Genomic DNA, 27,896 nt, shown 5'->3' with positions numbered 1-27,896 from the left:
GGCTCAGTCGGTTGAGTCCCGCATTGGGCTCCTTGCTGAGCAGGGAGCCTGCTTCTCTCTCTGCCTACCACTTCCCCTGCTCATGCTCTTTCTCTCTGACAAATAAGTAAATAAAATCTTTTAAAAAAATAAAAAAAAAAATAAAAAAGCAAGGGAGCAGGAATCTTTTTGTAGACTGACCTACAAAAGGTAGCCCAAGGGGCTGCCTTTAGAACAACAGCAAATTGGATAGTTATAACTATCTATTTATAAGATAATAATTTCATGGTTTTAAAATTAACTCCTACTTTTATGACATTAAAACATACATTATACTAGCTTGCTTTTATCCAACGAAAATGCCAAATATTTAAAATTTTGCTAACTTTGCTCCCATTATAAAATCACAAACATCTTTCTTCTTATAGTTTCAGTGAGAAACTTTGCATTGAATACTTTATACCCATCTATTATCATGCAGTTTGTAACAATATTTTCATATATAGTTTCAGCAAGATTTGAAATTAAAGTTCTTCAGGGGCACCTGGCTGGCTCATTGAGTAGAGCATGTGACTCCTGATCCTGCAAGAGTCAAGCCCCACACTGGGCATAGAGCTTACTCAAAAAAATAAAAGTTCCTCAGAGCTGAATAAAAAATTGACTGACATTTGGGGTGCCTGGGTGGCTCAGAGGGTTAAAGCCTCTGCCTTTGGCTCAGGTCATGATCTGGGGGTCCTGAGATCGAGCCCCACATCGGGCTCTCTGCTTAGCAGGGAGCCTGCTTCCCCCCCTTCTCTCTCTGCCTGCCTCTGCCTACTTGTGATCTCTGCCTGTCAAAAAATAAATTAAATCTTTTTTTTTAAAAAAAGATTTTATTTACTTATTTGACGGAGAGAGCTCACAAGTAGACAGAGAGGCAGGCAGAGAGAGACAGGAGGGAAGCAGGCTCCCTGCAGAGCAGGGTGCCCGATGTGGGGCTTGATCCCAGGACCCTGGGATCATGACCTGAGCCGAAAGCAGAGGCTTTAACCCACTGAGCCACCCAGGTGCCCCCCAAAATAAATAAAATCTTAAAAAAAAAAAAAAATGACTGACATTTGACCAAATCCAGTTAGTTAAAATACAAACTTGAAAGTAAGTTGAATTAGCATGAAATAAACAGTAAGAGAAAAGAACTTAAGCAAATGTAAAAATTTAAATTATTTTATTATAAAAATTTATATAAACCATAAACACAACAGTTAAAAATAAAATCAAAACAGAATTACGCCAGTACACAAAACATCTCAAACAAAAATTTAGTAACGAGAACCTCACCAGCTTCTTTGAAATTCTCTTTTAGGTATCTGATGACTTCCTAGACTTAAAACAGTGATTTCCATTATAGTTACACTGTGAAATATTAAATATTATTTCTAAAAGACAAATAAGATTCTTAAACTCAAGGACTAACAAATATTGGCCAAGTGATCACCAAAGCCTCTGTGTATTTAACAAAATTATAAATCCAAAAGTACAAAATCTACCTGAAATCATCTAGCCAAATACCAAATTACTTAAACGAGACTCAGCTTCTGAGATGGCATAAAGGGAAAATTAAAATCTTACTTACATACAAAGTTGTGTACACAAATGGGTTTTTGTCAATTTACGATTGTTTGTTTTTGTCAATATACGTAAAACAAACCAGCCACCATTCCTGAAAATCCTTCTTACACTGCGCTGGAATTTGAAAAGACTTCTAATGTCTACGGCCATACCACCCTGAACGCGCCCGATCTCGTCTGAAAAGACTTCTAATAACTTCAAGGTTCCATAGAAAAATAAGTTTTTTCTTGTTGAAATTACAAATAATTTTTCTTTTGAACCTATCGCACTTATTTTAGAGAACAGTTCTCCAACATTAATGCTTCTTTTTTTTTCTCATTCCACCTGGGGGACAATACTGAGCCATAAAAGATCCATTCTCCACCAGGCCCTCCTCTGAACCCAGACAGCAGCTCTCACGCAGAAGCTCTTCACCCAACTATCTCTGAAGGGAAGGTCACTGCCCGAGTACCACACCCCCTTCTTCACATTCACTTAAGATCAGACTTTGTATTTACTCAGCGACAGTTATTACATGGATAACTATGTCCAGACACACAGTGATGTCAGGCAAAAGCAAATCTGCTAGTTTCTGGAGCTAAATCTTAACTTAGAAAATAAGGATTTTATTTGCATGACTACCGTCCAAGTCAGCTGTTGATTCAAGGAAGATGGTCTGTCTTGATTAATCCCATTAGTGGACAATCGCTAAAACTTTGCTCAAATTTCACTGGTTGTGCATTTCACAGGCAGAACCCAGACTAGGTAACAGAGTCTAAAGCCTGCAATCAGGCCAGGCTGACAGACAAATGATCACCCCATTAAAAAAAAAAAGTCACTAATTTATGCTTTCTTCTCCCTCTGTGGACAAAAAACCATCAGAAAAGATTGCACAGAATGACTCCCTCAAATAAAGCAGGCCCCCCAAAAGCACAGCATGAGGATAATGTTCTAGAAAACTTTCCTGTAAGAAACTTCATTCAAAATCATCCCATACAACGCTGTATTTTTTTCAGGGCTTCCTAACACAGCTTTCGCCGTACAATTTCTCTTAATAAGCTCTAAGAGATTAGCTCGGGGCGTGGGGCATCTTCTGATCACACGGACACTTTCAGTTTCTTTTTCTTGGCCTTCAGCACAGGAGGCAGAGAAATCTTAAAGGCTGTCCTGTAACGACACAGAGAGGAAGACCCTCTTCAGGGCTCTGAATCCCTCCCCCCAACCCCGCGTGGGCCAGACACACCAGCCCAGGGATACTTACTCGCAGGTCGTGCAGATAGGACTGAAATTGCAGAATACTGTAAATTTGAAACACAAAAACAAACAGGATGTTGGAAAAAAACAAACGCACAGCTGACTTATTTTCTGTGCCCCCCCCCGAAACACAGAAAATCTCAGTACTTGAACTTACTTGACAAGCACACAGAACAGACATAGCCAATTTCAATGAGATTTCGATGACAGAAGCAAGCTGCCCGGTAGTCCACATGGACTGGGGGAGGGAGGATTAACTGAGATCTTTGATCTTGATCAGGGAGAAAAACCCACTGTGTGGGGGGAACAAAAAAAGAGGCAAAGAAATGTTACTGAAAACATGGGAGAATATAACCGGAAATTAGAACACAAGTATCAGATATTAGGTAGTGAACACCAAAGAGAATAATAAATTAGGATTTTCCTTAAAAGTCTACCAAGAGCGGCACCTAGGTGGCTCGGTGGGTTAAGCCTCTGCCTTCAGCTTAGGTTATGATCTCAGGGTCCTAGGATCAAGCCCCCGCATCGGCTCTCTGCTCAGCAGGGAGCCTGCTTCCCCCACCCCCATCTCTGCCTGCCTCTCTGCCTGCTTGTGATCTGTCAAATAAATAAATAAAATCTTTTAAAAAAATACATTAAAAAAAAAGTCTACCAAGAAATGCTTCTTTATTCAGTCGGCAGGTACAGAGCACCTCCCCAAAGCAGCCACTGTTGTCTGCTTACATAAGCTGCCTTCACAGCCGACCCAAGGTATCCCCTTCTAGCTTCAAAGCCCCTGGGCCACCCATCTACTCCTTCTCCCACTTACTAGCATCATCATCGAGCTCCCCTTCATTCCCCAGGAGACAGGGGCTCACCCAGACGCAAGGTGTTAGGGCCCTGCTGACGGTCCCTTACCAGCAGGTACTGCAGAAGGGAAGGCATCTGAGGCACCTTCAGGTACAGTCCCCCCGTGATGTCACAAGCCTGCAAGACATCCAAAGGGCTCTCTGCCAAACTGGGACTCGCTTAGCTTTTCCAGACAGATGTCAATCTCACCAGCCATTCTTCGGGTCTCCGGAGGAGAGGGGGATATGACGGAGCCCATCAAAAGGGCATGCTTTCGCAAAGGTACGTGAGGACCAGAAACTCCCCACTACCTCTCAAGGTGTTCAGCTACTTTTCCTGGGGGCACCACACTCTTTCCCCCTTTGAAGAGCTTAGTGGAGGACAGTACATGCCCTCGGTCCTGTGTTTTCTACTGATGAAATTTTTATACTAGCCACGTTTACTCATTTTCATTCTATTTTTAACAACAGCTCTGAGATCACCCTGAAGCCATAAAATTCACCCTTTAAAAATGTGTGCTCCACTATTTTTCACTGTCTTCAGAGCTGTGCCACCACAATCTAGTTCCAGAACATTTCCGCACTCCAAAAGGAAACCCCACACCTATTAGCCAATATTCTCAACCTCCTACCCCAAGGCTACCAGTGACCTACTTTCTATCTCTCTGGATTTGCCTATTCTGGGCATTTCATACAAATGGACTCATACAATTTTCCCTCAGCATCATGTTTTCAAGATTTATCCTGTGGCAAGATCAGTACTTCATCCCTTTTTACGGCCAAACAATATTCTATCTTATGGTTATACCATGATTTGTTTAACTCCTTTCATCGACTGATTGACACCTGGTGCAGGTGGAGGGAAGACGGAGAGTCAATCAGTCGAGTACATGCAGAAACACTGTCATGGGCTATGATCACGGCCATAAAGAAAAATGAAGTTGGGTAAGGGGACATGGAGTGACCCTAGATGCTCAGGGAAGGCTTCTCTGAGAAAAGCAGAAGCAGAGACCCAAACAAGGGCAGGGAGTAGACCATACAAATACCTATGGAGAAGGCTTAGAAGCAGAGGGAACAGCTTGATGCAGACACCCTCAGCGGTGGCGGGCCTGTAGTTTTAAAGCAATAGCGAAGAGCCCAGTATGGCTGGAGTAAAGAGATTCCATGGGAAAAGGAGATACCCAGAAACCAGATCATGGCGGGAGTACAGACAGCCATGGCAGAACTCTGGGGTTCAGCCTGTGTGTGAGGGGATGCCACGGGAGGGTTTTAAGCAAGTGAGTGACAAGATCTGATTTCCATTTTGAAAGCTTTGTTCTGCCAGCCTTGTTGAGAACAGACTTTGGTGTGAGGGGTAAGCGTAGAAACAGACCAGTTAGCAGATACGACAATCCACCACTTGAGTGGTAGCAAGGAAGGAGAAGACATATGGTGGGATTCAGGCGCGATTTCAAAGACCGAATCAAAAGGATTTGCTAATGGGATGGAAAGGAGAGGAAGAAGAGAAGAAACAGGGCAGCGTCAGCATTTTGGCTTGGGGGCTGGTGAACTGAGCTGCCACTGCTGAGAGGGGGAGGCCCCTGCGAGGCAGCGCGGCAGAAAACAGGAGTTCTGGTTCCGACAAGTTCAAGTTGAGACGCTGCTGGATGTCCAAGGGGAGATGCTGCCTGAGCAGCTGACTATGCAAGTCTGGAACGCAGAGAGCCTGCGTCTGGCCCAGACATAGCGACGTGAGCGTCAGGCAGGCAGAGCTGGCATTTAAATTCAGGGCACAGGAAAGATCCTCTAGGAGTTAACAGACGCTGTGTAGAGTGAAATGTGCAGCTAAAAAATGGATTCAACCTTTTCAACTTTTTAATTCTGAAATATAACAATATGTGCAAGAGCATATCCACATACAAATGTAAGCATGGTTTAAGTAGGTTTAAATAAAACGAACACCGTGTATCTACCATCAAGCTTAAGAAATAGGACAATTTGGAACCTATGACGCTAGTATACTTTCTAATCATATCTCCCCTTCCCACTCTGTGTTGTCAGCAGTACCCTAAACTCAGCATTTTCCAGTGTTGTGCTTTTAACTGATCTTTTAGCAAAGAATATTTCTTGTGGTCGAAAAAAACATTTATCAAAAGTTCGGCAATTTCTTCAGTCTTATTTGGGGTTTTTTCCCCCTTTTTAGTTAAATTAAATTTCTGTCTCATATATTTGACTGAAAAGCATCATCTGACAGTGCTGTCCGACAGAAATATAATGTGGGCAATATGTGAAACTTAAAATTTTCTAGCCGCATAAAAAAAGGAAAAAAAAAACAGATAAAATTTTAATAACATTTTATTTAACTCTGTATATTCAAAGTATTATCATCTTAACAGGTAATCCTATAAAATCTTTATTTTACATTCTGTTCTTCATACTAAGTCTTTGAATTCGGTGTGTGTACTTTACACTAACAGCACATCTCAATCCAGACCAGACTCTTTGCAAGAGCTCAACAACCATACAACTATCACACAGGACAGCACAGATCTGCAGTATGACCCCATCTTTATAAGATTCTCTGCTTATGGGCGCCTGGGGGACTCAATGGATTAAAGCCTCTGCCTTCGGCTCAGGGCATGGTCCCAGGGTCTTGGGATCGAGCCCCACATCCGGCTCTCTGCTCAGCGGGGAGTCTGCTTCCCTTCCTCTCTCTCTGCCTGCCTCTCTGCCTAGTTGTGATCACTGTCAAATGAATAAATAAAATCTTTAAAAAAAAAAAAAAAAGATTCTCTGCTTAGTGACCCATACTTCCATCTATACCTACACAGAGAAATGTGACATGCTGTTCACCTAATATTAGCAACAGTAACTGTAAGAGGATAGGATTTGAAGGGTTGGTCGTTTTTTTACCCCTTTAAAAAATACTTTCTTATATTGCCTGAATTCATTTCAATATGTGACTCACTTTTACAGAATCAATCATTACATAAAATGTAAATAAAAATGTTGAAGGATCCCGAGAGTTGCACACCTGAAACTAATGTGACACTGTGTGTCAAATGTACTTCAATAAAAAAATAAAATAAGGACCAGAGAGATGTCAGTGCTCTAAGCGACAGCACCTCACAGCCAATTCCTAAAACTGTGCGAAGGCTGCTGACAGGCAGTTAACAACGAAGAGAACACACCAGGCTCCCCTGACCACCACCACCACACTTCCATGGAACACATACCTGTTGGAGGAGTCCTGAATCCGAGTCTAAAACACAGGCATCGATCAAAATATTCTGAAATGAACATTCCAAAAACATTATAGAATACTAAAAATATAGAATAATAAAAATAAATATAAAAATTACTCTGGGACTACTAAGTGCTAGACTTTCTTTAGACTATTCTTAAAACAGTGGAATAACTCTGCAAGGCAGGTATTTGATCTGTATTTTGCAGCTGAAACACCTAGGCCTTGGCCAGGCTGTGGTCACAGAGCTTGGGGGATGGGGGGAGCAGTGCTGTCACCCCAATCTGCCTGTCCCCAAAGCCCACGGTCTTTTCACATCATGCTGCTGCTACAACATGGAGAATATGAGGTATGGATATGGGGATATGGCAGCATTTTGGGTTAAAACTGAAGTTTTAAGAAAGTTTTTTCTTAAAAACATACCAAAGAAAATACATTGGTGATAATTCATTTGAATTATTATAGATTTATTCAATTATTTGCAAAGTAAAACTATCAAATCTTGGTAAGACCTTCCTAAAGCAAAGAGAGCAATGGAGGCAAAGTATGCAGTGAACTGTAAATCTGGGATTCATAGCCTGAGGTCCAAGGATGGGCTAAACAGGGTTACATGAATACCATGAAACTATATGCAAAATTGTGTTTCAGGGTACTTTTTTCTGGGGACCCATAATATTCATGGGGTCCAGGAGCCAAAATAGAGTAATGACTAGTACGATATATGAATTCCATATTCTTTATCCACTGGTAAGGCCATTTAGTCAAAATATTTGTATAGGTCATTCAAAAAATAAAACTCATATGAAATAAGTATTTCCTAAAAAGAATGCTCCCAAGGGACAGGGGGAAGAAGAGAGTGGTGACCCAAGAAACAGACTCTTAATTACAGAGAACACACTGATGGTCACCAGAGGAGGGGGCGGTGGAGGACACAGGTGATGGGGATTAAGGAGTACACCTGTCACAAGGAGCACCGGGTGACAATTGGAAGTGTTGAATCATGATATGGGACACATGACACTAACAGAACGCTGTGTGTTAAATATGCTGGAATTTAAATCAAAACTAAAAAACAAAACAAAAAGATGCTCCCAATTCACCTGCTTCTGTGCTGCGAAGATGACATTCATGAAGTTCATATACTGCAGCGCGCTGTCTTCTGCAGCCTTAATCACCTAAAAATCACATCCCTGTGAATACCTGGGGGCATATCCGAGTTCTCACTGCAAACACAACCAATGCAGCTTGTCTAATCTGCCTGCCTAGTCACCATGGTTAAATAAATAGGTGCACAGGTGCAGTGTAAAATGACCTACTCTCCAAGAGATAGACAGTCCCTGGTTAACAGTTCCACACCACACCTACATGGGCACACGCGTGTCCGCCCCACACACACACAGAGGCAGCGCGCACATGTGCCCTAGGATGATTATCTAGTGCTCTGCAAACTGCTTTTTTTTAATTTTTTTTTTTAAAGATTTTATTTATTTGACAGAGAGAGATCACAAGCAGGCAGAGAGGCAGGCAGAGAGAGAGGAGGAAGCAGGCTCCCTGCTGAGCAGAGAGCCCGATGCGGGCCTCGATCCCAGGACCCTGAGATCATGACCTGAGCCGAAGGCAGCGGCTTAACCCACTGAGCCACCCAGGCGCCCTAATTTTTTTTTAAATAAACTCTGCACCCAACATGGGGCTCAAACTCACAACCCTGAGATCAAGAGTCACATGCTCTACCCACTGAGCCAGCCAGGCAGCACTGCAATCTGCTTCTCGGTCCCACAGGGGCGCAGGGCGGTGGGGGGGGGGCGGTGAATCTTGTATCAGTGCATTCGGATGTACGTCATCCTTTGTACTAATTTCATAGACTCCACTGATGAACCAGTTCTCTATAGAGGACACTGAAGAAGCTTCCAGTCCTGTTTTAGACAATGTTCTGGGGAACACTGTCATATATGCTGTACACAACTCCCTGAATAGCTCCTAAAATAATCAGGGGAATTGCTAAAATACACACACCTTTCATCCTGCTACAGGCCACCAAACACGCCTCAAAAAAATGTTGTACCGATTTACCCTCCCACTGGCAATGCAAGAGGAAAACCTACCCCCAAGCCTGCCACCAACGCGGGCAAGCGCCCACTTAGGCTGAGCAAGAAGCGGACAATGCAAACCCTGTTACCAGATGCTTCTAGTTCTTTGCTCACTGGTAAGGCTCCACATATTTTCAAATGCTAACTGGCCACTTGCATTTCTTCTTTTGCAGGCTGCTTGTTTTCTACATATTTTAGAGTAAACCTTAACTTTTAAAATTTAATCGATAAGGTCAGGGTGCCTGGATGGCTCAGTCAACTGTCAGACTCTTGGTCTCAGCTCAGGTCTTGATTTCAGGGTCTTGAGTTAAAGACCCGAGTTGGGCTCCAGGCCCAGTGTGAAGCCCACTTAAAAAAATAAATGAATAAGATAAAAAACATTTTAGAACTATTATATTAATCCTCTGTCAGGTAGCGATGCTGAAAATACTTTTTAATAGCTTTTCTTTCACCCTTGTTTTGGGGTTTGATTTTCTTGAGGTCTTAAGCTTCACATCACGCTCAGCAAGGTCCTTCCCAACCTGAGATTATAAACAGGTACTTTCTTCCAGCGCTTTTATGACCTGAACTTTCACAGTGACATGTCTGACCTTTACTAGAATTATTTAGGTGTGAGCAATGAGATCTAACTTTGTTTTCCCCCAAATGGTCAACCAATTGGCCCAGCCCCTTTAACTGAATAATCCATTTTCTTCCCACTGACTTAAGTGCTTCCTTTCGACAAGCCAAACTCCTCTGTGCACCTGATTTTATTTCTGGAGCCTGGCCTTTCCCATTTACTCTGGGCCTCCTACTGCGCCAGAACCACACTGTTCCTGCAGCTTTGCAATGTGTTTTAAGATCTAACAGCAAGTTCCTGCTTATTATTCTCTTTCAGAAAGCACCTGGCTATTCTCCTTGATTTATTATTCCAGATAAACTGATTTTTTTTTCTTTTTTTTTTTAAGCAGGCTCCCGGCTGAGCAGAGAGCCCGATGTGGGGCTCGATCCCAGGACCCCGGGACCAAGACCCAAGCCGAAGGCAGAGGCCTTAACCCACTGAGCCACCCAGGTGCCCCGATGTTGTTTTTTTTTTTAAGATTTTAAGTAATCTCCACACCCAACATGAGGCTCAAACTTACTACCCTGAGATCAAGAATCACACACTCTACCGACTGAGCCAGCCAGGCGCCCCTTACTGTTGAGTTTCTTAAAGTACTTGGTGAGGAGTTGGCTTCAGATTCCCTCTTCCTCTGCAGCCCCCGACCCGTGACATGCACTCTCTAAATAAAATCTTTAAAAAAATTCCAAGATTCGGGACGCCTGGGTGGCTCAGTTGGTTAAGCAGCTGCCTTCGGCTCAGGTCATGATCCCGGCGTCCTGGGATCGAGTCCCGCATCGGGCTCCTTGCTCGGCAGGGAGCCTGCTTCTCCCTCTGCCTCTGCCTGCCTCTCTGTCTGCCTGTGCTCGCTCTCTCTCCCTCTCTCTCTGACAAATAAATAAATAAAATCTTTAAAAAAAAATAAAATAAAATAAAAAAAAAATTAAAAAAAAAAAAAATTCCAAGATTCAATTTATAGTTTAACTTTGGAAAAACTGATATCCAAGAATAAAATAGGACTCTCCATTCCTTCAATTCTCTTACGTCTCTCAGAATTTTAGTCTTTCATCATAATCGATTTTATACATTGCTTGTTAATTTATTCTGGATACTCATATTTATTATAAATGGGTCTAATACTTTTATGCCATTATGCTTTCTAATTCGATATAGGTGGTGTATAAATATAGTACTGATTTTTTTAATCTTACCAAAATCCTTGATTTCATTTCCTGGTTATCTATAAAGAGATAAAGACAGATTAAAATTTAACTGCATCTTAGTAAACATAAGGTTTTATAACCAACATTTTTAAAGAGTCCACCAAAATTATAGCAATAAAATAAGGATTCCAGATCTCACAAAAAACCACACTCCTACCTTTCACCTCCTTGTTCATTCTATGAATGTCTGAATTTTTTAGCATTAAGGAATTTTGAAATAATTTCATAAATACTTATACTAAACAGAAAAATAACCTCAAATTTTAAATTAATCCATCCACCTAGGTGAAAAAAGAAATGCTCTACTTCCCAAGATAAATACACAAGACTACTTGGGAGTTTCCACTTACCAAATGCAATCAACTGAGCTTTGTAACCAAAACCTGATCTCTGGCCCAGAAAATTAAAATCACCATGATTTACCCTGCAATCATCCACCACATCCTAGAATACTGTGATGACCGCTAAGTCCACAAGCCAGAAAACAAACATCGGGCTCTTTGCTCAGCAGGGAGCCTGCTTCTCCCTGCCTGTCTCTCTCTCTCTCTCTGCTCTCTCCCAAGTAAATAAATATTTTTTTTTTCTTTAAAGACTGGGAGAACATCACACCAACAGACATCAACATGCTTGGGACAGTGTTCTTTACTCTATGTTAAGTGCAAATAACCTGTGGGCCTCAGGAGAAACCACTCATTTATTAACCCTCAGGAGCAGCGAACGACTTTTGTAAATACCAAACACAAGCTCCTAACTTAAGGAAGGTAAAAAAGACACACACACCCTCCCCAATTTGTCAAAGCAAGTTATAAGCATCCTGGAGAATGTTTTGTGAGCAGAAGGACATACTAGAGAAAACAGTCTTCTTTCTTTTACATTTCAAGTTTTTACAGCTTATCTTAAAAATATTCCAAAACCAGGGGCGCCTGGGTGGCTCAGTGGGTTAAGCCTCTGCCTTCGGCTCAGGTCATGATCTCAGGGTCCTGGGATCGAGCCCCACATCAGGCTCTCTGTTCAGCAGGGAGCCTGCTTCCCCTCTCTCTGTGCCTGCCTCTCCACCTACTTCTGATATCTCTCTCTGTCAAATAAATAAATAAAATATTTAAAAAAAAAATTCCAAAGCCAAGATAAATTGTTTTTTTGATTACCCACCACTTTAGAATACTCATGCCTTTCCTTAATATGGACACCCAAGGTTCTAAAAATTATCACGAGTTAAGGTATTCGGAAGACACCTTCTGAATGACTAAAACACCAAGGATACAGCAAAGAGCTTTGGCGAGGGATCCTGCCAGCAGAGTTTCTGTATGTTGACCCTTTATGTCACCTGCAAGTAATTAAAAAAAGAAAATTAAAGAGAATGTTCAGGTTTTCTTGAACTAAAACCATTTTCAAACCAAAGCATTCTTCTTCCAGAATGAAATCAGCTGATACTTAAAAACATAGCAGCAATCTGTTCTCAGTAATGCTTAAATAAGTAATTTTTAACATCGTCTCAATTTAAAATATCCTGCGGTAAGGGGCTGAGGAAATACAAAGTTTCAGTTTGGGCTAATTTGGGAATGGACAGCTGTGATGTTTATACACAGTGTGAATGTACTTATTGCCACTGCACTGCGCATTTTAAAATGGCTGAATGGTTGGGACACCTGGGTGGCTCAGTTGGTTAAGCGACGGCCTTCAGCTCAGGTCATGACCCCAGTGTCCCGGGATCAAGTCCCACATCAGGCTCCATGCTCAGCGGGGAGCCTGCTTCTCTCTCTGCCTCTGCCTCTGCCTGCCACTCTGTCTGTGCTCGCTCTCTCTCTCTCTCTGACAAATAAATAAAAATAAATTTTAAAAATCTTTAAAAAATAAAAATAAAAAATAAAATAAATAAAATGGCTGAATGGTAATTTTATGTTATCTATATTCTCTTTTCAAAAAAGATTTTATTTTTAAGTAACCTCTATACCCAATGTGAGGCTCGAACTCACAACCCCGAGATCAAGAATCACATGCTCCACTGACTGAGCCAGCCAGGTGCACCCTACGGTATGTATATTCTACCACAGGAAAAAATACCCTGGTGTTTTCTGGAAAGGTTCAGGTTTGTTAACGATCTAAGTGGTGCAAAAGGTCACGTGCAACTGCCTGCTCTGAGCCTATCTGCCCTCCTTCCCACCCCCCCTCTGTCTCCTGCCCCTCAGAGAGCTGCCCCGCTAGTAGGAAGGGGGCAGGATGTTCCCCCTTGGCTGTGGCAAGCAGAGACAAAGCTGGAAACTTGAAGCCTTGAGTGAAAAAAGTCAAGCCTCTCAAGAGGGTGGAGAGCTCGGACTGACATCCGGTGTGAACAGGGCCTGCAGCAGGTCCAGGAGCACGGACACCTCCACCCATGGGTGAGGTCAGACCCGGAAAGGTCTTAAGCACCACACTGAGAAGTTGGGACTTTACCCTGGAGGACCATGGTTCTCAAAGTATGATTCTAGAACCAGGTATAAGAGCATCATCTGGAAACTTATCAAAAACACAGATTCTTGGGACCACTCTAGACCTGCTGCATCAGAAACTGCAGGGTAAGACCCAGCATTTTGTTTTAACAAGCCCTCCAGGGGATTCTTACCAGCTTTACTGAGGTGTAATTGACAGATCATAAAATTCACTCCTTTTAAGTAAACAGTTCAATGTTTTTTTAAAGCAAATTTAGAGAGCTGTAAGATTACCACAACCCAGTTTTAGAGCATTTCCTTTACCCCAAAAGATCACTTGGGCCCATTCCAGTCACTCCTCCCCCACCCTCGGAAACTACTAACCTACTTTCTGTCTGTAAAGAGAGGCCTTTCCCTTCCAGGTGACTCTGACACCAGCTACAAGTTAAGAACCATAGGCTGCAGACAACAGGGGACCCGTAACAGCCTTTAAGCCAGGAAACAGCAACTCTGGGTTTTAGGAGGATTAACTATAAAAGACCTGAAGGGACACAGACAGGAGCCAGAAGGCGGAAGCTGTTAGAATGACCCAGAGCGGCAGCTCTCCACCTGGGCACCTGTGACCTATAGGAGATACGCGCCAAAGTCTGAGATATATTTGGAGGCCACAATGGAGGGATGTTATCTACTGGGTATAGGCCAGGGATGCTGCTAAGTGTCCTCCAAAGCACCACAGAGTGGCCACAACAAAGAATTATCCAGCCCAAAATTCTAACAGGGCTGGGCCTGAGCTAGATGCGATAAAAGGGGGCAGATTTTTAAGGTACTAGCTAAAAGGGTATCTTAGCTGATTAGATGTTGAATGTAAGCAGAGAGGGGGCTCAAAAATGAAAGCTGAATTTGAATTTGAAAAGTTGAATTTGAAAAAGTATGTGGAAGGGCATGGCAGGAACTGGGAGCGGAGACTGTGGTGCAGCTGGGAGGGAAGGGTAAGGAAACTGGTCTGGGATGAGCCAACCACACTGTGCAACACCTACATGGAGATGTTTGCTGAAAGAAAGGCTGGATTAGAGGTCATAAAGACTGGGAAGTGTTCACAGAGAATTGATAACTAAAGACATGAGTGGATGGAAACATACAGAGGAAGAGAAAATAAGAAAATAATGTGCAGAATTAACAAACCTATTTTTTAAGGGACAAGATGAAGGAAAAAATAAAAAAGGGAAGAATGGTCCAAAAAGAGAGGAAAAACAAGTCAAAACAATAGCCTTTAGGGCGCCTGGGTGGCTCAGTGGGTTAAAGCCTCTGCCTTCGGCTCAGGTCATGATCCCAGGGTCCTGAGATCAAGCCCCGCATCGGGCTCTCTGCTCAGCAGGGAGCCTGCTTCCTCCTCTCTCTCTGCCTGTCTCTCTGCCTCCTTGTGATCTCTGTCAAATAAATAAATAAAATCTTTAAAAAAAAAAGAATAGCCTTAGAGGCTAAGAGTAGGTTTCAAGAAGTAGAGGCTGGTGGACAGTGGGAGATGCTGGCGAGGTCACAAGGTCACACAAACAAGGCACAGGCTTTGAGGAAAAGGATTTTACAAAAGAAAAGAGAGTGAACACAAGTAAATACTCCCAAGAAACCCAACTCTCAGGACTTAAAGCCTCAGGACCTCCATGTTCAACTGCAATTGTAAGATAACAAGAATGGAGAAAGCCATTACTCTTGGTCATGAGATCCTTAATCTCTTCGGCAATAACTTCATTCGCTGCTGTGAACAACTCATACTTCCCGTCCTTACTCCCTGACGGGCTGAACTCAGAAGAAGTGTTGCCAGGGTCTCCAAAAAAGTCTCCAAGTCTGCCATTCTTTCCAGGATACAAGAATCGACTGAAACAGTGGGGAAAAAAACACCAAGTTACACCAGGACTCTGTCCTCACTAGACATCCAGATGAAATTCAGTAAACAACCACCCACAGCAATTCTGACACAAGATTCTGTAGTAAGTTTCATTTTTAAGAAATGTATAAGACGCAGAAATGGGGACGCCTGGGTGGCTCAGTTGGTTAAGCAGCTGCCTTCGGCTCAGGTCATGATCCCAGCGTCCTGGGATCGAGTCCCACATCGGGCTCCTTGCTCGGCAGGGAGCCTGCTTCTCCCTCTGCCTCTGCCTCTGCCTGCCATTCTGTCTGCCTGTGCTCACTCTCTCCCTCTCTCTCTCTGATAAATAAATAAAATCTTTAAAAAAAAAAAAAAGACACAGAAATGTCTAAGAAATGTCTGCAAACTGGCAGACATGAGGTCTATCCCAGAGAATGTTTTAATGATCCCCTGTTTTCTCACAAGTGAGAGGAAATAACGCATGTGTGCTGGGTCCCAGCCTCTGGAAATGCTCCGCGGTGGTCCTCATTCTACTTTCTCAGATGCCAGCTGGGAAGAGAGTCATAACCAAATTCTCACTTGCAACTAGTTTATTATTTGAGGTACATTTATCTACCCCAGTAATAAATATCTGCCCCAAGGGTCCCTAAAAGATTCTCCTAGTGCTTCATGATTTTTATAGCAATCCTGTAAAACCCCGTATTTGATTCTTCTAAACACTGGAGAACTTTGCTTCTCATAGTTTTCTTTTGATATCTTAATCAAATCAGAGTCCTCGTTTTTCATTCAACTCTGAGAAAAATGCATGGTGATCATGGGAGCCGGAGCACTTACTGGGGGCCCACAGGCTCCTTCAACACACCAAAGAGAACAGCCCTAAGAAATAAGAAGTTTGAGAACTATCCACTGACCTTATATGAAATACGCGGGTACATAAGAGTCACTTCTACCAGGATGTAACATTTAATCAAGACCCAGAAGAGCCGTGTCTTACACGGGAAGTATGATTCTACAGTTAGCGTATCCATGAAGAGTAAATGCGGTGAAAATATGTAGCCTATACCTGGTCCCTTTTGAGCTGCCCTCCTACGCACTCGCCCCTAAGAGACTCTACCCCTTGCCCCAGCCGGTGTTTACACCCGTCTTAGAAAAGGTCACTGCTTCCTCGGCTGAGCACCAGATGGAGTCCTTCACTTGGGTTTAAACCCAATTAACAAGAAAAACCCTTATCTGTAAACACCAGAATCACACCGAGAGCAGTGAAACATTACACCCTGAGAAGCACGCAGAGCCCACAACTCGAGGAAAGAGAGCAGAATCACACCCCCTGATTCGTCTGCCCCCACCCGGGGCAGACTCGAGCAAAGAACAGTAATGGGAGCTGCCACCCTTGCTGGATAATTGTCCCTGGCTTTTGCCTAGAAAGGATGGGTGAACCCGGGTAAGTTAAATGCGCACATGATGCAAGTCTATTAGGTACCAGCTAATGAGTCTTCCAATTTTCATTTCTGTCAAAATCTACGTGTACTGACTCATGCTGCGAGTCTTGTTCAACGCTACATTAAAAAAAATTCTGCAACACAGAAAAGGAAGATTAGTACATGCTGACTGGCACAAAAACCTCACAAATGTTAAACACCAAATAGGTAGAGGAATCACTATGGTCGTACCTTTCTTGAATGTGACTCGCTATCACAGCAAGTTTGTTGGAACGATTCATGAATAAATGAGAATTTCCCAGCACCATCACAGCGTCTATGCATTTTGATAAGGTAAACTGTTGAAAAACAGAAAACATAAGAAAAGGTTGGGACGCCTGGGTGGCTCAGTTGGTTGGACGACTGCCTTCGGCTCAGGGCGTGATCCTGGAGTCCCGGGATCGAGTCCCACATCAGGCTCCCAGCTCCATGGGGAGTCTGCTTCGCTCTCTGACCTTCTCCTCGCTCATGCTCTCTCTCACTGTCTCTCTCTCTCAAATAAATAAATAAAATCTTTAAAAAAAAAAAAAAAAAAAAAAAAAAAGGTAAAGTAGCTATCCAAATAACTAGGTTGGGTCTTGATAAAGATTTCACTTAAATTTTATTCACTGCTAAATATTTGCTGGGGAGCTCCCTCCTCCAAAGCCATAAGCAAACCACCTGAAAACTAATATTCTACTTTTCCTTGTAAGATGATTTCCACATCAGTGCATTATTCCACAACTATTTTCTGCAAACATTTAAGGAAAACAAACATGTCACATATTCTGTGATAAAATTACTAATAAATTATTAGTATGTACAAAGTAGATGATTAACACATACTGATTAAACTGATGATTTCTTTAAGTTTTCAATTCATTCACTAAGTATGCCAGGCTCCTGCTATGTATCAGGCAAAGATCCCTTCTTTTGTGGAGCTGACATTCTCACAAGTACTAATACTATTAAGATGTAGGTGGATATTCTTATAATCCTGGAATAAAGCATGTTTCTCTTAAAGTAAAGAATACTTCCGGCAACAAATAAAACACTGATAAATCCCACTTTATTAAAAAAAAAAAGTAGGGGGCGCCTGGGTGGCTCAGTGGGTTAAAGCTTCTGCCTTCAGCTCAGGTCATGATCTCAGGGTCCTGGGATTGAGCCCCATGTCAGGCTCTCTGCTCAGTGGGGAGCCTGCTTCCCCACACCCCCTGTCCCCGCTTGCCTCTCTGCCTACTTGTGATCTTTGTCTGTCAAATAAATAAATAAAATCTTTAAAAAAAAAGTAAAGCAAATCTATTAAAATTTCTGTATGGCAAAAAAAATGACTGTAAGCAAAAGTGAAAGCCAAATTACAAACTGGGAAAATATCAACATATGACACAAAAGATTAGCCTTCTCATATAAAGTGTCCACAAATCGGTAAAAAAAAAACCAAAAAAACAAAACCAGAAGAGGAAAATGGGCAATGCCCCAAGGGAAAAATACAAAGGGCCATAGAATACACTAAAAGCAAATTGAGATAGCTTTTATGGTACATGATATTGGCAAGATAAAATAAGGAAAGAGAACGTCTTGTGTGGTTTCAAAAAAAAAGCCTTCTCATATACCACTGATGAGAGTTCAAACTAAAACAGTGTATTTGGAGGGCAACAGGGTAATATGCAGCGATGTGCTGTTCTTTCCAGAAGATGGAATACTATTCTCCAATAAAAGGAATGAATTACTGTAACAACACAGACAAATCTCAAAAGTTATGCTAAGTAAAGAAACCAGACCAAAAGTAATCCCACTACGTACTGTTTGATTCCATTTACATAAAATTCCAGAAAATGTAAACTAATCTAAAATCAGTGGTTGCCTGGGAGTGGGGACAAGCAGAGAGAAGGGGGTAGGATAAATTATAAAGAAATATGAAACTTCTGGGGATGACAGATTTATACGTTCATAGTTTTCATTATGGTGATAATTTCACGAATGTATACATATACGAAAAGATATCAAACCAAATACTTCAAATATGTGCTGAGCACTGCATGTCAATTTTCTCTTGATAAAGCTAATTTTAACTTTGATTTTTCTTTTGTACTTTTTTTAAGATTTTATTTATTTATTTGATAGAGATCACAGGCAGGCAGAGAGAGAGGAAGCAGGCTCCCCGATGAGCAGAGAGCCAGATGCCGGGTTCAATCCCCGGACCCTGGGATCATGACCTGAGCCGAAGGCAGAGGCTTTAACCCACTAAGCCACCCAGGTGCTCCATCTTTTGTATTTTTTTTAAAAGATTTTATTTATTTATTTGACAGACAGAGATCACAAGTAGGCAGAGAAGCAGGCAGATAGAGAGGAAGGGAAGCAGGCCCCCTGCTGAGCAGAGAGCCCGATGTGGGGCTTGATCCCAGGACCCTGAGATCATGACCTGAGTTGATGGCAGATGCTTTTAATCCGCTGAGCCACCTAGGTGCTCCTGTATTTTTTTTTCTTTTTTTTTTTAAAGTAGGATCCACACCTAATGTGTGGCTTGTACTCACGATCCCAAGATCAAAAGTTGCATGCTCTACTGACTGAGCTGGCCAGGTACCCCTTGATTTTAAGAAAGACACCATCAAGAAATTGAAGAGACAAGCCACAAAGTCACAGACCAGGAGAAAATATTTGTAAATCATATATTTGAAAAAAGACTTGTATCCAGACTATATAAAGAGTTCTTACAACTCAGTAATAAGAAAACAAACAACCCAATTTTAAGTTGGGTGTAATAATTGAATATGCATTTCAATTAAGAAAATACAAGGACAGTTTATAAGCATGTATTATATACATATATATGCGTATATAATCTGTATCTATATATATAATAGTCCTTAGGGAAATGCAAATTAAAACCACAAGGAGATGCCACTACCTGCTTACTAGAATGACTCTAACAAAGCAGACAGGTGTTGGCAAGGAAGTGAAGGTGCTGGAACTCTCACACACTGCTCAAGGGAATGGAAGATGGCGTTCCCCACTTGTTAAGTCTGGCAACATCTTCAAGTTAAATCTACACCTACCACGTGACCAGGCAGTTCAACACATAGGCATCTACTCGAGAGAAAAGCAAACATATGTCCACACACAGACTTGTTTGAGAATAATCAGCAGAAACAATCCAGATGTCCATGAATAGGTGAGTAAGAAGTATATCCATGCAACAAAATACTACTCAGTAGTAAAGAGGAATCCCCAATACATGCCACAACCTGGATAAACCTCAAAAATATTACACGAAGTAGAAAAAACATCAAAATACTATCTATAACTAAACTTGTCCAATATGAAAAATATTAAATAGTTTAATAACTACTAAAAAAATTAATTTGTAGTTTCAAACTTCCCCAAAATGCAAACTCCAGGCCCAGATGATTTCACTGGAGAACTGTACCACCCAAGCATTCCTGTACAGGCCTTTTCTGATAAAAGTATAAAACATGGGCACCTGGGTGGCTCAGTGGATTAACCGTCTGCCTTTGGCTCAAGTCTTCATCTCAGGGTCCTGGGATCAAGCCCCACATCGGGCTCTCTGCTCAGCAGGGAGCCTGATTTTCCCTCTCCCTCTGCCTCTCCCCCTGAGTGTACTCTCTCTCTCTCGCTCTGTCCAATAAATAAATAAAACCTTAAAAAAATATATATATATATATATATTTTTTTATATATATAAATTTTTTATATATAAATAAATATATATATATTTTTTATATATATATATATATATATATTTTTTAAGGTTTTATTTATATATAAATATAAAAAACACTAGGGTACCTGGGTGGCTCAGTTGGTTAAGCATCTCCCTTCAGCTGGGGTCATGATCCCAGGGTCCTGGGATCGAGTCCCACATTGGCTCCTTGCTCAGCAGGGAGCCTGCTTCTCCTTCTTCTACCTGCTGCTCCCCCTGCTTGTGCTCTCTCTATCTCTCTCTCTTTCAAATAAATACGTAAAATCTTTTTTAAAAAATATTTTTTAGGGGCACCTGAGTGGATCAGTGGGTTAAACCTCTGCCTTCAGCTCAGGTCATGATCTCAGAGTCTTGGGATTGAGCCCCGCATCGGGCTCTCTGCTCGGTGGGGAGCCTGCTTCCCCCTCTCTGCCTGATGCTCTGCCTACTTGGGATCTCTCTCCCTCTGTCAAATAAAAAATAAAAAAATAAAAAATAAATTTTAAAAATATTTTTTAAATATATAAAACACTAATGAAAGAAATCAAGATTAAAAAAAAAAAGAATGTTTGGGAAAAATAAAAAATAAAAAAAAAAAAAATAAATAAAAAAAAGAATGAAAGAAATCAAGATCTAAGTAAATGGAGAGATGTACTATATTTGTAGACTGGAAGACCCAACATAATTGAGACCTAGCAGGCCTATGTAGAATACATCCTCAAACTGATAAACAGGTTTAATTGATAATTCCTATCAAGATTCCAACAAGAAGGGCGCCTGGGTGACTCAGCCATTAAGCAATCTGCCTTCGGCTCAGGTCATGATCTCAGGGTCCTGGGATCGAGCCCCACATCGGGCTCTCTGCTCAGGGGGGAGCCTGCTTCTCCCTCTCCCACTCCCCCTGCTTGTGTTCCCTCTCTCACTGTGTGTCTGTCAAACAAATAAAAATCTTTTTTAAAAAAAAGATTCCAACAAGATCTTTTATAGACATAGACAAGCTCATTCTAAAATTTATATGGAAAAGAAAAGGAACCAGAATAGTTAAAAAAACAGTTTTGAGGAAGAAGAATAAAGTGGGACGAAACAGCCCGCTGGAGCCCAAGACTTACTGTCTTGCTCTAGTAATCAAGATTCTGTGGTACTGGTTGAGGAAGAGAGCACTGCAGCACCTAGAAATAACCCCACACATCTACACCCAAGTGGTTTTTGACAAGGCTGCAAAAGGCATTCGGTGGAGAAAGAGTAATTTTTCCAAAAATTAAGTGTTGGAGCAATTAGATTATTCATAGACAAGATAATAAACCTCAATCTAAATGTCAAAGCCTATTAAAAAGTTAACTCAAAATGGGGGCACCTGGGTGGTGCAGTCGGATGAGCCGCCGACTCTTGGTCATGATCTCGAGGTCATGAAATCAAGCCCCACGTCAGGCACCTCACTCAGCACATAGTCTGCTTAAGACTCTCTCTCCGGGAGGCACCTGGGTGACTCAGTGGGTTAAAGCCTCTGCCTTCGGCTCAGATCATGATCTCTGGGTCCTGGGATCGAGCCCCGCATCTGGCTCTCTGCTCAGTGGGGAGCCTGCCTCCCCCCCCTCTGCCTGCTGCTCTTCCTACTTGTGATCTCTCTGTCAAATAAATAAATAAAGTCTTAAAAAAAAAAAAAGACTCTCTCTCTCTCTATCCCTACCCCTGCATACCCTGCATATGATCTCTCTTTCTCTCTAAAAATAAACAAATAAATCTTTTTACAAAATTAACTCAAAAGTAGATTGTGGAATTTTTTAAAGATTTTATTAAGTAATCTCTATACCCAAGGTGGGGCTCAAACTCACAACCCTGAGATCAAGAGTCACAGGCTCTACCGATTGAGTCAGCCAGGCAACCCTGGATTGTGGATTTAAATGTAAAACTTTTCAGATGACACTGGCGAAAATCTTTGTGACCTAGACAAGGTTGAGAACTCTTACCAAAAGCACCAAAAGCACAGGCTATATTTTTTAAATATCGAGTAACTGGACTTGATCAAAATTAAAAAGACTTCCTGCTCTGTGAAAGATCACCACAAGAGGATGAAAAGACAACCTAAAGAGAAAATACTGGTATTTTCTCAGCATCTGATATCTGAAAAAAGCGCTTATCTCTTGAATACATAAAGGAATCTCAAAACTCACCAGTTAAACATAACCCAACAATCCAACCAAACAATGGATACATGACATGCAAACACATCTCAGGAGGCTTATCTATATGGCCAATAAGCCTACAGCTCAGGTCATGGTCCCAGGGTCCTGGGATTGATCCCCACATCAGGCTCTCTGCTCAGCAGGGAGCTTGCTTCCCCCTCTATCTCTTCCTGCCTCTCTGCTTAATTATGATCTCTGTTAAATAAATAAATAAAATCTTAAAAAAAAAAAAAAAAGATTCACCTTAAGGGATCATTATCCAGCTATGAAAACAGTTAGTACAAAAATGTGTCAGCATGCTGGTGAGGGGAGGGAGAGACTGCATCTCTCACACTTTGCTGGTGGGAATGTAAATCCATTCTAGAAAACAATGTAGCAGTTTCTTCCTACATTCTAGCAGTTGCGATCCTGGGCACTTATCCCACAGAAATGAAAACGTCTACCCACACAACAACCTCTATACAAATTCTCAGAGCAGCTTTTAACCCACTGAGCTACCCAGGCGCCCCTCAGAGCAGTTTTTGATGTAATAAAAAAAAAAAAAAAAAAAACCCAAATGGAGAGCTTTCCCAGGTGAGTGATAGAACGAACTGTGTTACCTCATGCCCTGGAATACCACCCCGCAACAGAAAGGACAAACTTTGCTAAATGGACCAGCCTAAAATGATCAATGGCATTCTGTTGGGGGGGGGGGGGATTCTCAAAAACACTTTATGACCTATTCACAGAACTAAAGTGCTGGACAAGAGTAGGAGATCAGCATCTACCATGGCTCGGGACCAGGAACTGACTACAAAGGGACAGCATCTATAAAGGGAGCACTAGAGAGCTCCTGGGTATGTTGGCACGGTTCAGTCTTGACCGTGGTGGTGGTTTGGAGGTTACACAAATCTAAACTCATGATAAGGGGCGCCCGGGTGGCTCAGTGGGTTAAGCCCCTGCCTTCGGCTCAGGTCATGATCTCAGGGTTCTGGGATCGAGCCCCGCATCGGGCTCTCTGCTCAGCGGGGAGCCTGCTTCCCCCTCTCTCTGCCTGCCTCTCTGCCTACTTGTGATCTCTGTAAAATAAATGGATAAAATCTTTAGGAAAAATAAATAAACTCATGGTAAGACAGAGCAGAACCACACGTACCCACAAGTGCAGGTAAAACTGCTATGATCAGAGTAAGGTCTCGAGAGTGTACTGACGTCAATTTCCTTGTTTCATTCCTGTCCTCTAGGTACCCGAGATGCTACCACTGGGAGAAGCTGCAGTAAGGGTACACGGGACCCCCGTTACCATTTTTTTTAAACAATTTCCTAGGAGTCTGTAATTATTACATAATAAAACATTTCAAAATAACTTTTTTTAAAGGACTACATATTGGGGGCACCTGGGTGGCTTAGTGGGTTAAAGCCTCTGCCTTCGGCTCAGGTCATGATCCCAGGGTCCTGAGATGGAGCCCCGCATTGGGTTCTCTGCTCAGCAGGGAGCCTGCTTCCCTTCCTCTCTCTCTCTGCCTGCTTCTCTACTTGTGATCTCTGTCTGTCAAATAAATCAAATAAAAATCATTTTAAAAAAATAAAAAAATAAAGGACTACATATTGCATGGACTATATTAAATGTCCTGAAAAGACACTATAGAAGCAGAAAGCAGATCAGTGGTTGCCTGCAACCAGGGGTAGAAGCACTTGACTGAACAGGCATTAGGGAACTTTCTAGGATGACAGAAATGTTCTAAAATGAAACTGCAGTGATAGTCACATTCTTTTTTCTGATTTTCACTAAAAAAGCACTGAATTGTACATTACAATGGATGGATTTCATGATATATAAAATATGCCTTAATAAAGCTGATTTTTTGGGATGCCTAGGTGGCTCAGTCGGTTAAGCCTCTGTCTTCAGCTCAGGTCATGATCTCAGGGTCCTGGAATTGAGCCCCACACTGGGCTCCCTGCTCCACGGGGAGCCTACTTCTCCCTCTCCCTCCTCCTGCCACTCCCCCGGCTTGTGCTCGCTCTCTCCGTCAAATAGAGAAATAAAATCTTTTTTTAAAAAAGCTGATTTTTTTTTTAATGAAGCTGATTTCCACAAAAGCAATACAAACACACTTAAACCAGAATTATCCATAGGCCTCCTCAAGCAATCTTACCTGAGATTCCTTTAATGCTTGCTTTCCCCACCAAATTGGGTTGGTATCAACTACGATAACTAGAAGATTCAATTCATCTTCTGAAAGTATTAACAAAGGATAAACACATTAGCCTCATGAAAGCGTATCCAAGCCAACAATCCCAATTTGTAAAGACCCTCCCCAGGTCTTCCAACAGGTCCTGGCTCCCTACTTGAGGAGAACAACGAATGTCAGCCATCTCTGCACCAGCCAGTGGTATATGTAACCCTATAATCCAATATACTGGATTATATATATTACTGCCACCTTCCATCAATTATGACATGGCCACTCTCCTTTTTTTTTTCTTTTTAACATTTAGCTGTTGCTAAAATCAGTATGGTATCTTACAGCTAAGACTGGCAGCACATCTCTCTTAGTGGTATACTAAACAAAAATGTATCTCATAACCCACATTGTCTCGACAATTGGGCTATACCGCACTCCTTTTTTGCAGATGCAAGGAGCTTGCTCGAAGTCACACGGCGTGCTAGCAAGCAGCAAAACTCCCTGCTGCAAAGACAGATCTGCTTGACTGTAAAGAGTGTGGCCTTTCAATACCCCACTGTCCACTTCTGACCCTCTTTTAATGACACTTAGTACTCATTATCTAATTTCACAGTTGGTTGTGTTTCTGATCTCTCTCACCAGTTCTGCTAAAGCTAGTCCACTAGATTGTGGACTCCTTATAGAATGAGGATTTTTGCTGGGATGAAATGATATGTGCAAATCACACACACACAAAAGCCTAGCACAGAAGCACTTAACTGTCTTTCACAGGCCCTCACTCCTCTACCCACAAGCCTACAATCCTTTGGCCTTATTTTCCATGAGGCCCCATCTCACACCTCTCAGGGCCAGCCACTCCCTGCTACTACCCAGAGGCCTGGAAAAAGACAGTGTCGCCTCACAGGAAAGATGAGTATCTATACCCATGCACTGCCCGGTGAATGTCCTTCTTTGGGTCTCTACCCCACAGTTTGTAGACATGGGCCATGCCAGGCCTGCCTCTCTCACAGAATGGTGGTATAGATTGGAAAAGATAAGCATGGGGGTGCCTGGGTGGCTCAGTGGGTTAAAGCTTCTGCCTTCGGCTCAGATCATGATTCCAGGGTCCTGGGATTGAGCCCTGCATCAGGCTCTCTGGTTAGCAGGGAGCCTGCTTCCCCCTCTCTCTCTGCCTGCCTCTCTGCCTACTTGTGATCTCTGTCTGTCAAATAAATAATAAAATCTTTAAAAAAAAAAATCTTTAAAATAAAAAAAAAGAAAAAGATAAGCATGGACAGTTAGACTCCCTATTTCCACTCTTGCTCCCTTTTCCACACAGCAGCCAAAGTGACCTTTTAAAATTATAAGTCACAGGGCACCTGGGTGGCTCAGTCGTTAAGTGTCTGCCTTCGGCTCAGGTCATGATCCCAGGATCCTGGGATCGAGCCCCACATCGGGCTCCCTGCTCAGTGGGGAGCCTGCTTCTCCATCTCCCACTACCCATGCTTGTATTCCCTCTCTCGCTGTGTCTCTGTCAAATAAATAAATAAAAGTCTTAAAAAATAAATTAAATAAATAAATAAATAGAATTATAAATCAGGGGTGCTTGGGTGGCTCAGTCAGTTAAGCATCTGCCTTAGACTCAGGTCATGATCCCAGAGTCCTGGGATCAAGCCTGGCATTGGGCTCACTACTCAGCGGGGAGCCTGCTCCTCTCTCTGCCTGCACCCCTCCTCCCTGCTCATGCTCTCTCTCTCAAATAAATTAAATTAAAATTATAAATTAGACTGTAGAAATTATTTGCTTATTCCTCCCTACCATGGTTTCATATTACACTTAAAAACAAAGTTCAAGGGGCGGCTGGGTGGCTCAGTGGGTTAAAGCCTCTGCCTTCGGCTCAGGTCATGATCCCAGGTCCTGGGATCGAGCCCCGCATCAGGCTCTCTGCTCCGCGAGGAGCCTGCTTCCTCCTCTCTCTGCCTGCCTCTCTGCTTACCTGTGATTTCTCTCTGTCAAATAAATAAATAAAATCTTAAAAAAAAAAAAAAAACAAAGTTCAACCTCTTTATCATGGCCCACAAGAGCCAAGCATCTACTTAAGCTTCCTGCTCTCGTCCCTCTAGCTCACTTCACTCCCACCACCCTGGTCTCTTTTTTCTTAAGACATCAGACTCAGGGCGCCTGGGCGGCTCAGTTGGTTAAGCATCTGCCCTTAGTTCAGGTCATGATCTCAAGGTCATGGGATGGACCCGGGAGTCAGGCTCCTTCCTCAGTGGGATGTCTGCTTTTCCCTCTCCCCCGCCCTCCCACCCCACTCCTGTGCAAGCACTCTTTCAAATAAATATAATCTTAAAAAAAAAAAAAAAAAAAGGCATCAGACTCTGTAACTGGTAGATTAACGTATGAATGGAAGTCTCTCCACCTTCCTTTACCCTCAAGTCCACCATTCTGTTTTAGGGTAATGTAGTGGCTCAACGTGCCACACAGCCTTTGCAGAGTCATTCAAGACTCCCTTTCAGCACCTGGACTCTTCTCTAAGTAGCTCTTCCATGATCATCCCCTAATCACAATGTACTGCAGCATCCCAGTATATGGTCTTCACAGCTCGTCACCCTCCGAAATTATTCTTCTTAAAAAATATTTATATTAACATATGACGTATTATTTGCCCCAGGGGTACAGGTCTGTGAATCGTCAGGCTTACACACTTCACAGCGCTCACCATATCACATACCCTTCCCAATGTCCATAACCCAACCACCCTCTCCCTACCCCCCTTCCCCCGGCAACCCTCAGTTTGTTTTGTGAGATTAAGAGTCTCCTATGGTTCGTCTCCCTCCCAATCCCCTCTTGTTTCATTATTTCCTTCCCCACCCGCCAAGTCCCCCGCCCTACCTCTCAAATTCCTCCTATCAGGGAGATCATATGATAATTGTCTTTCTCTGATTGACTTATCCTCGAAATTATTCTTATTTGCTTGCCTAGAGTCTGCCTCGCCCACTAGACTGTAACCTCCCCGAAGGCCCCTGATTGCCATGTTCTCTGCTGTATTCCCAGCGCATAAAACAACGCCTGGCACACAGGAGGCCATTCAAAACTATTTACTGAATAAATGAATGTATCTGCTACTCCTCTAAAGACTAAAAAGGCTGCCCAGCCCCCCAACAGCGCTCCAGCTGGGTGTCCTGGCCAAGCCCAAACCGCCCGGTCCCGCGGTCGGAGGTCCCTCCCCGCACACCCCTCACCGTCTGACACCATGGCTGCCAGGATCCCCCAACGCACAGGTAGCCGTCAAGCGCGCCTTCCGGAGCCTGCGCGCCCCGACTTCCGGCGCGGCCCAGTGACCTACAGGCCTCTTGGCGCGCCGTACGCACGGCCCCGCCCCA

At 42.7% G+C, this 27,896-nt stretch overlaps 1 protein-coding gene across 1 annotated transcript; it reads right to left on the bottom strand.

The window, feature by feature from the left end:
• Positions 1 to 1,195: 1,195 nt before the first annotated feature.
• GTF2H3 (general transcription factor IIH subunit 3) lies at positions 1,196 to 27,833 on the bottom strand. The gene is made up of 13 exons (XM_044243509.1): positions 27,756 to 27,833; positions 24,502 to 24,581; positions 16,700 to 16,806; positions 14,871 to 15,037; positions 12,022 to 12,084; positions 10,918 to 10,947; positions 10,749 to 10,777; positions 7,971 to 8,045; positions 6,863 to 6,916; positions 3,718 to 3,786; positions 2,978 to 3,113; positions 2,828 to 2,864; positions 1,196 to 2,733 (listed from the first exon to the last, which is right to left on the bottom strand). Exons 1-13 carry the CDS (start codon positions 27,766 to 27,768, stop codon positions 2,664 to 2,666), a joined length of 930 nt encoding a protein of 309 aa, XP_044099444.1. The 5' UTR covers positions 27,769 to 27,833; the 3' UTR covers positions 1,196 to 2,663.
• Between the last annotated feature and the right edge of the window lie 63 nt (positions 27,834 to 27,896).

The sequence above is a fragment of the Neovison vison genome, chromosome 3, assembly GCF_020171115.1.
Source record: "Neovison vison isolate M4711 chromosome 3, ASM_NN_V1, whole genome shotgun sequence".
Taxonomy (NCBI): Eukaryota; Metazoa; Chordata; class Mammalia; order Carnivora; family Mustelidae; genus Neogale; species Neogale vison.
This window is presented reverse-complemented; position numbering and strand designations above follow the sequence as displayed.

Coding starts and splice junctions, on each gene's coding strand:
- GTF2H3 (XM_044243509.1), bottom strand. Junction 16,807..24,501: donor AAGCATTAAAGGAATCTCAG/GTAAGATTGCTT, acceptor GTTTTTCAACAG/TTTACCTTATCAAAATGCAT. Junction 10,778..10,917: donor AATGAACAAGGAGGTGAAAG/GTAGGAGTGTGG, acceptor ATCTCTTTATAG/ATAACCAGGAAATGAAATCA.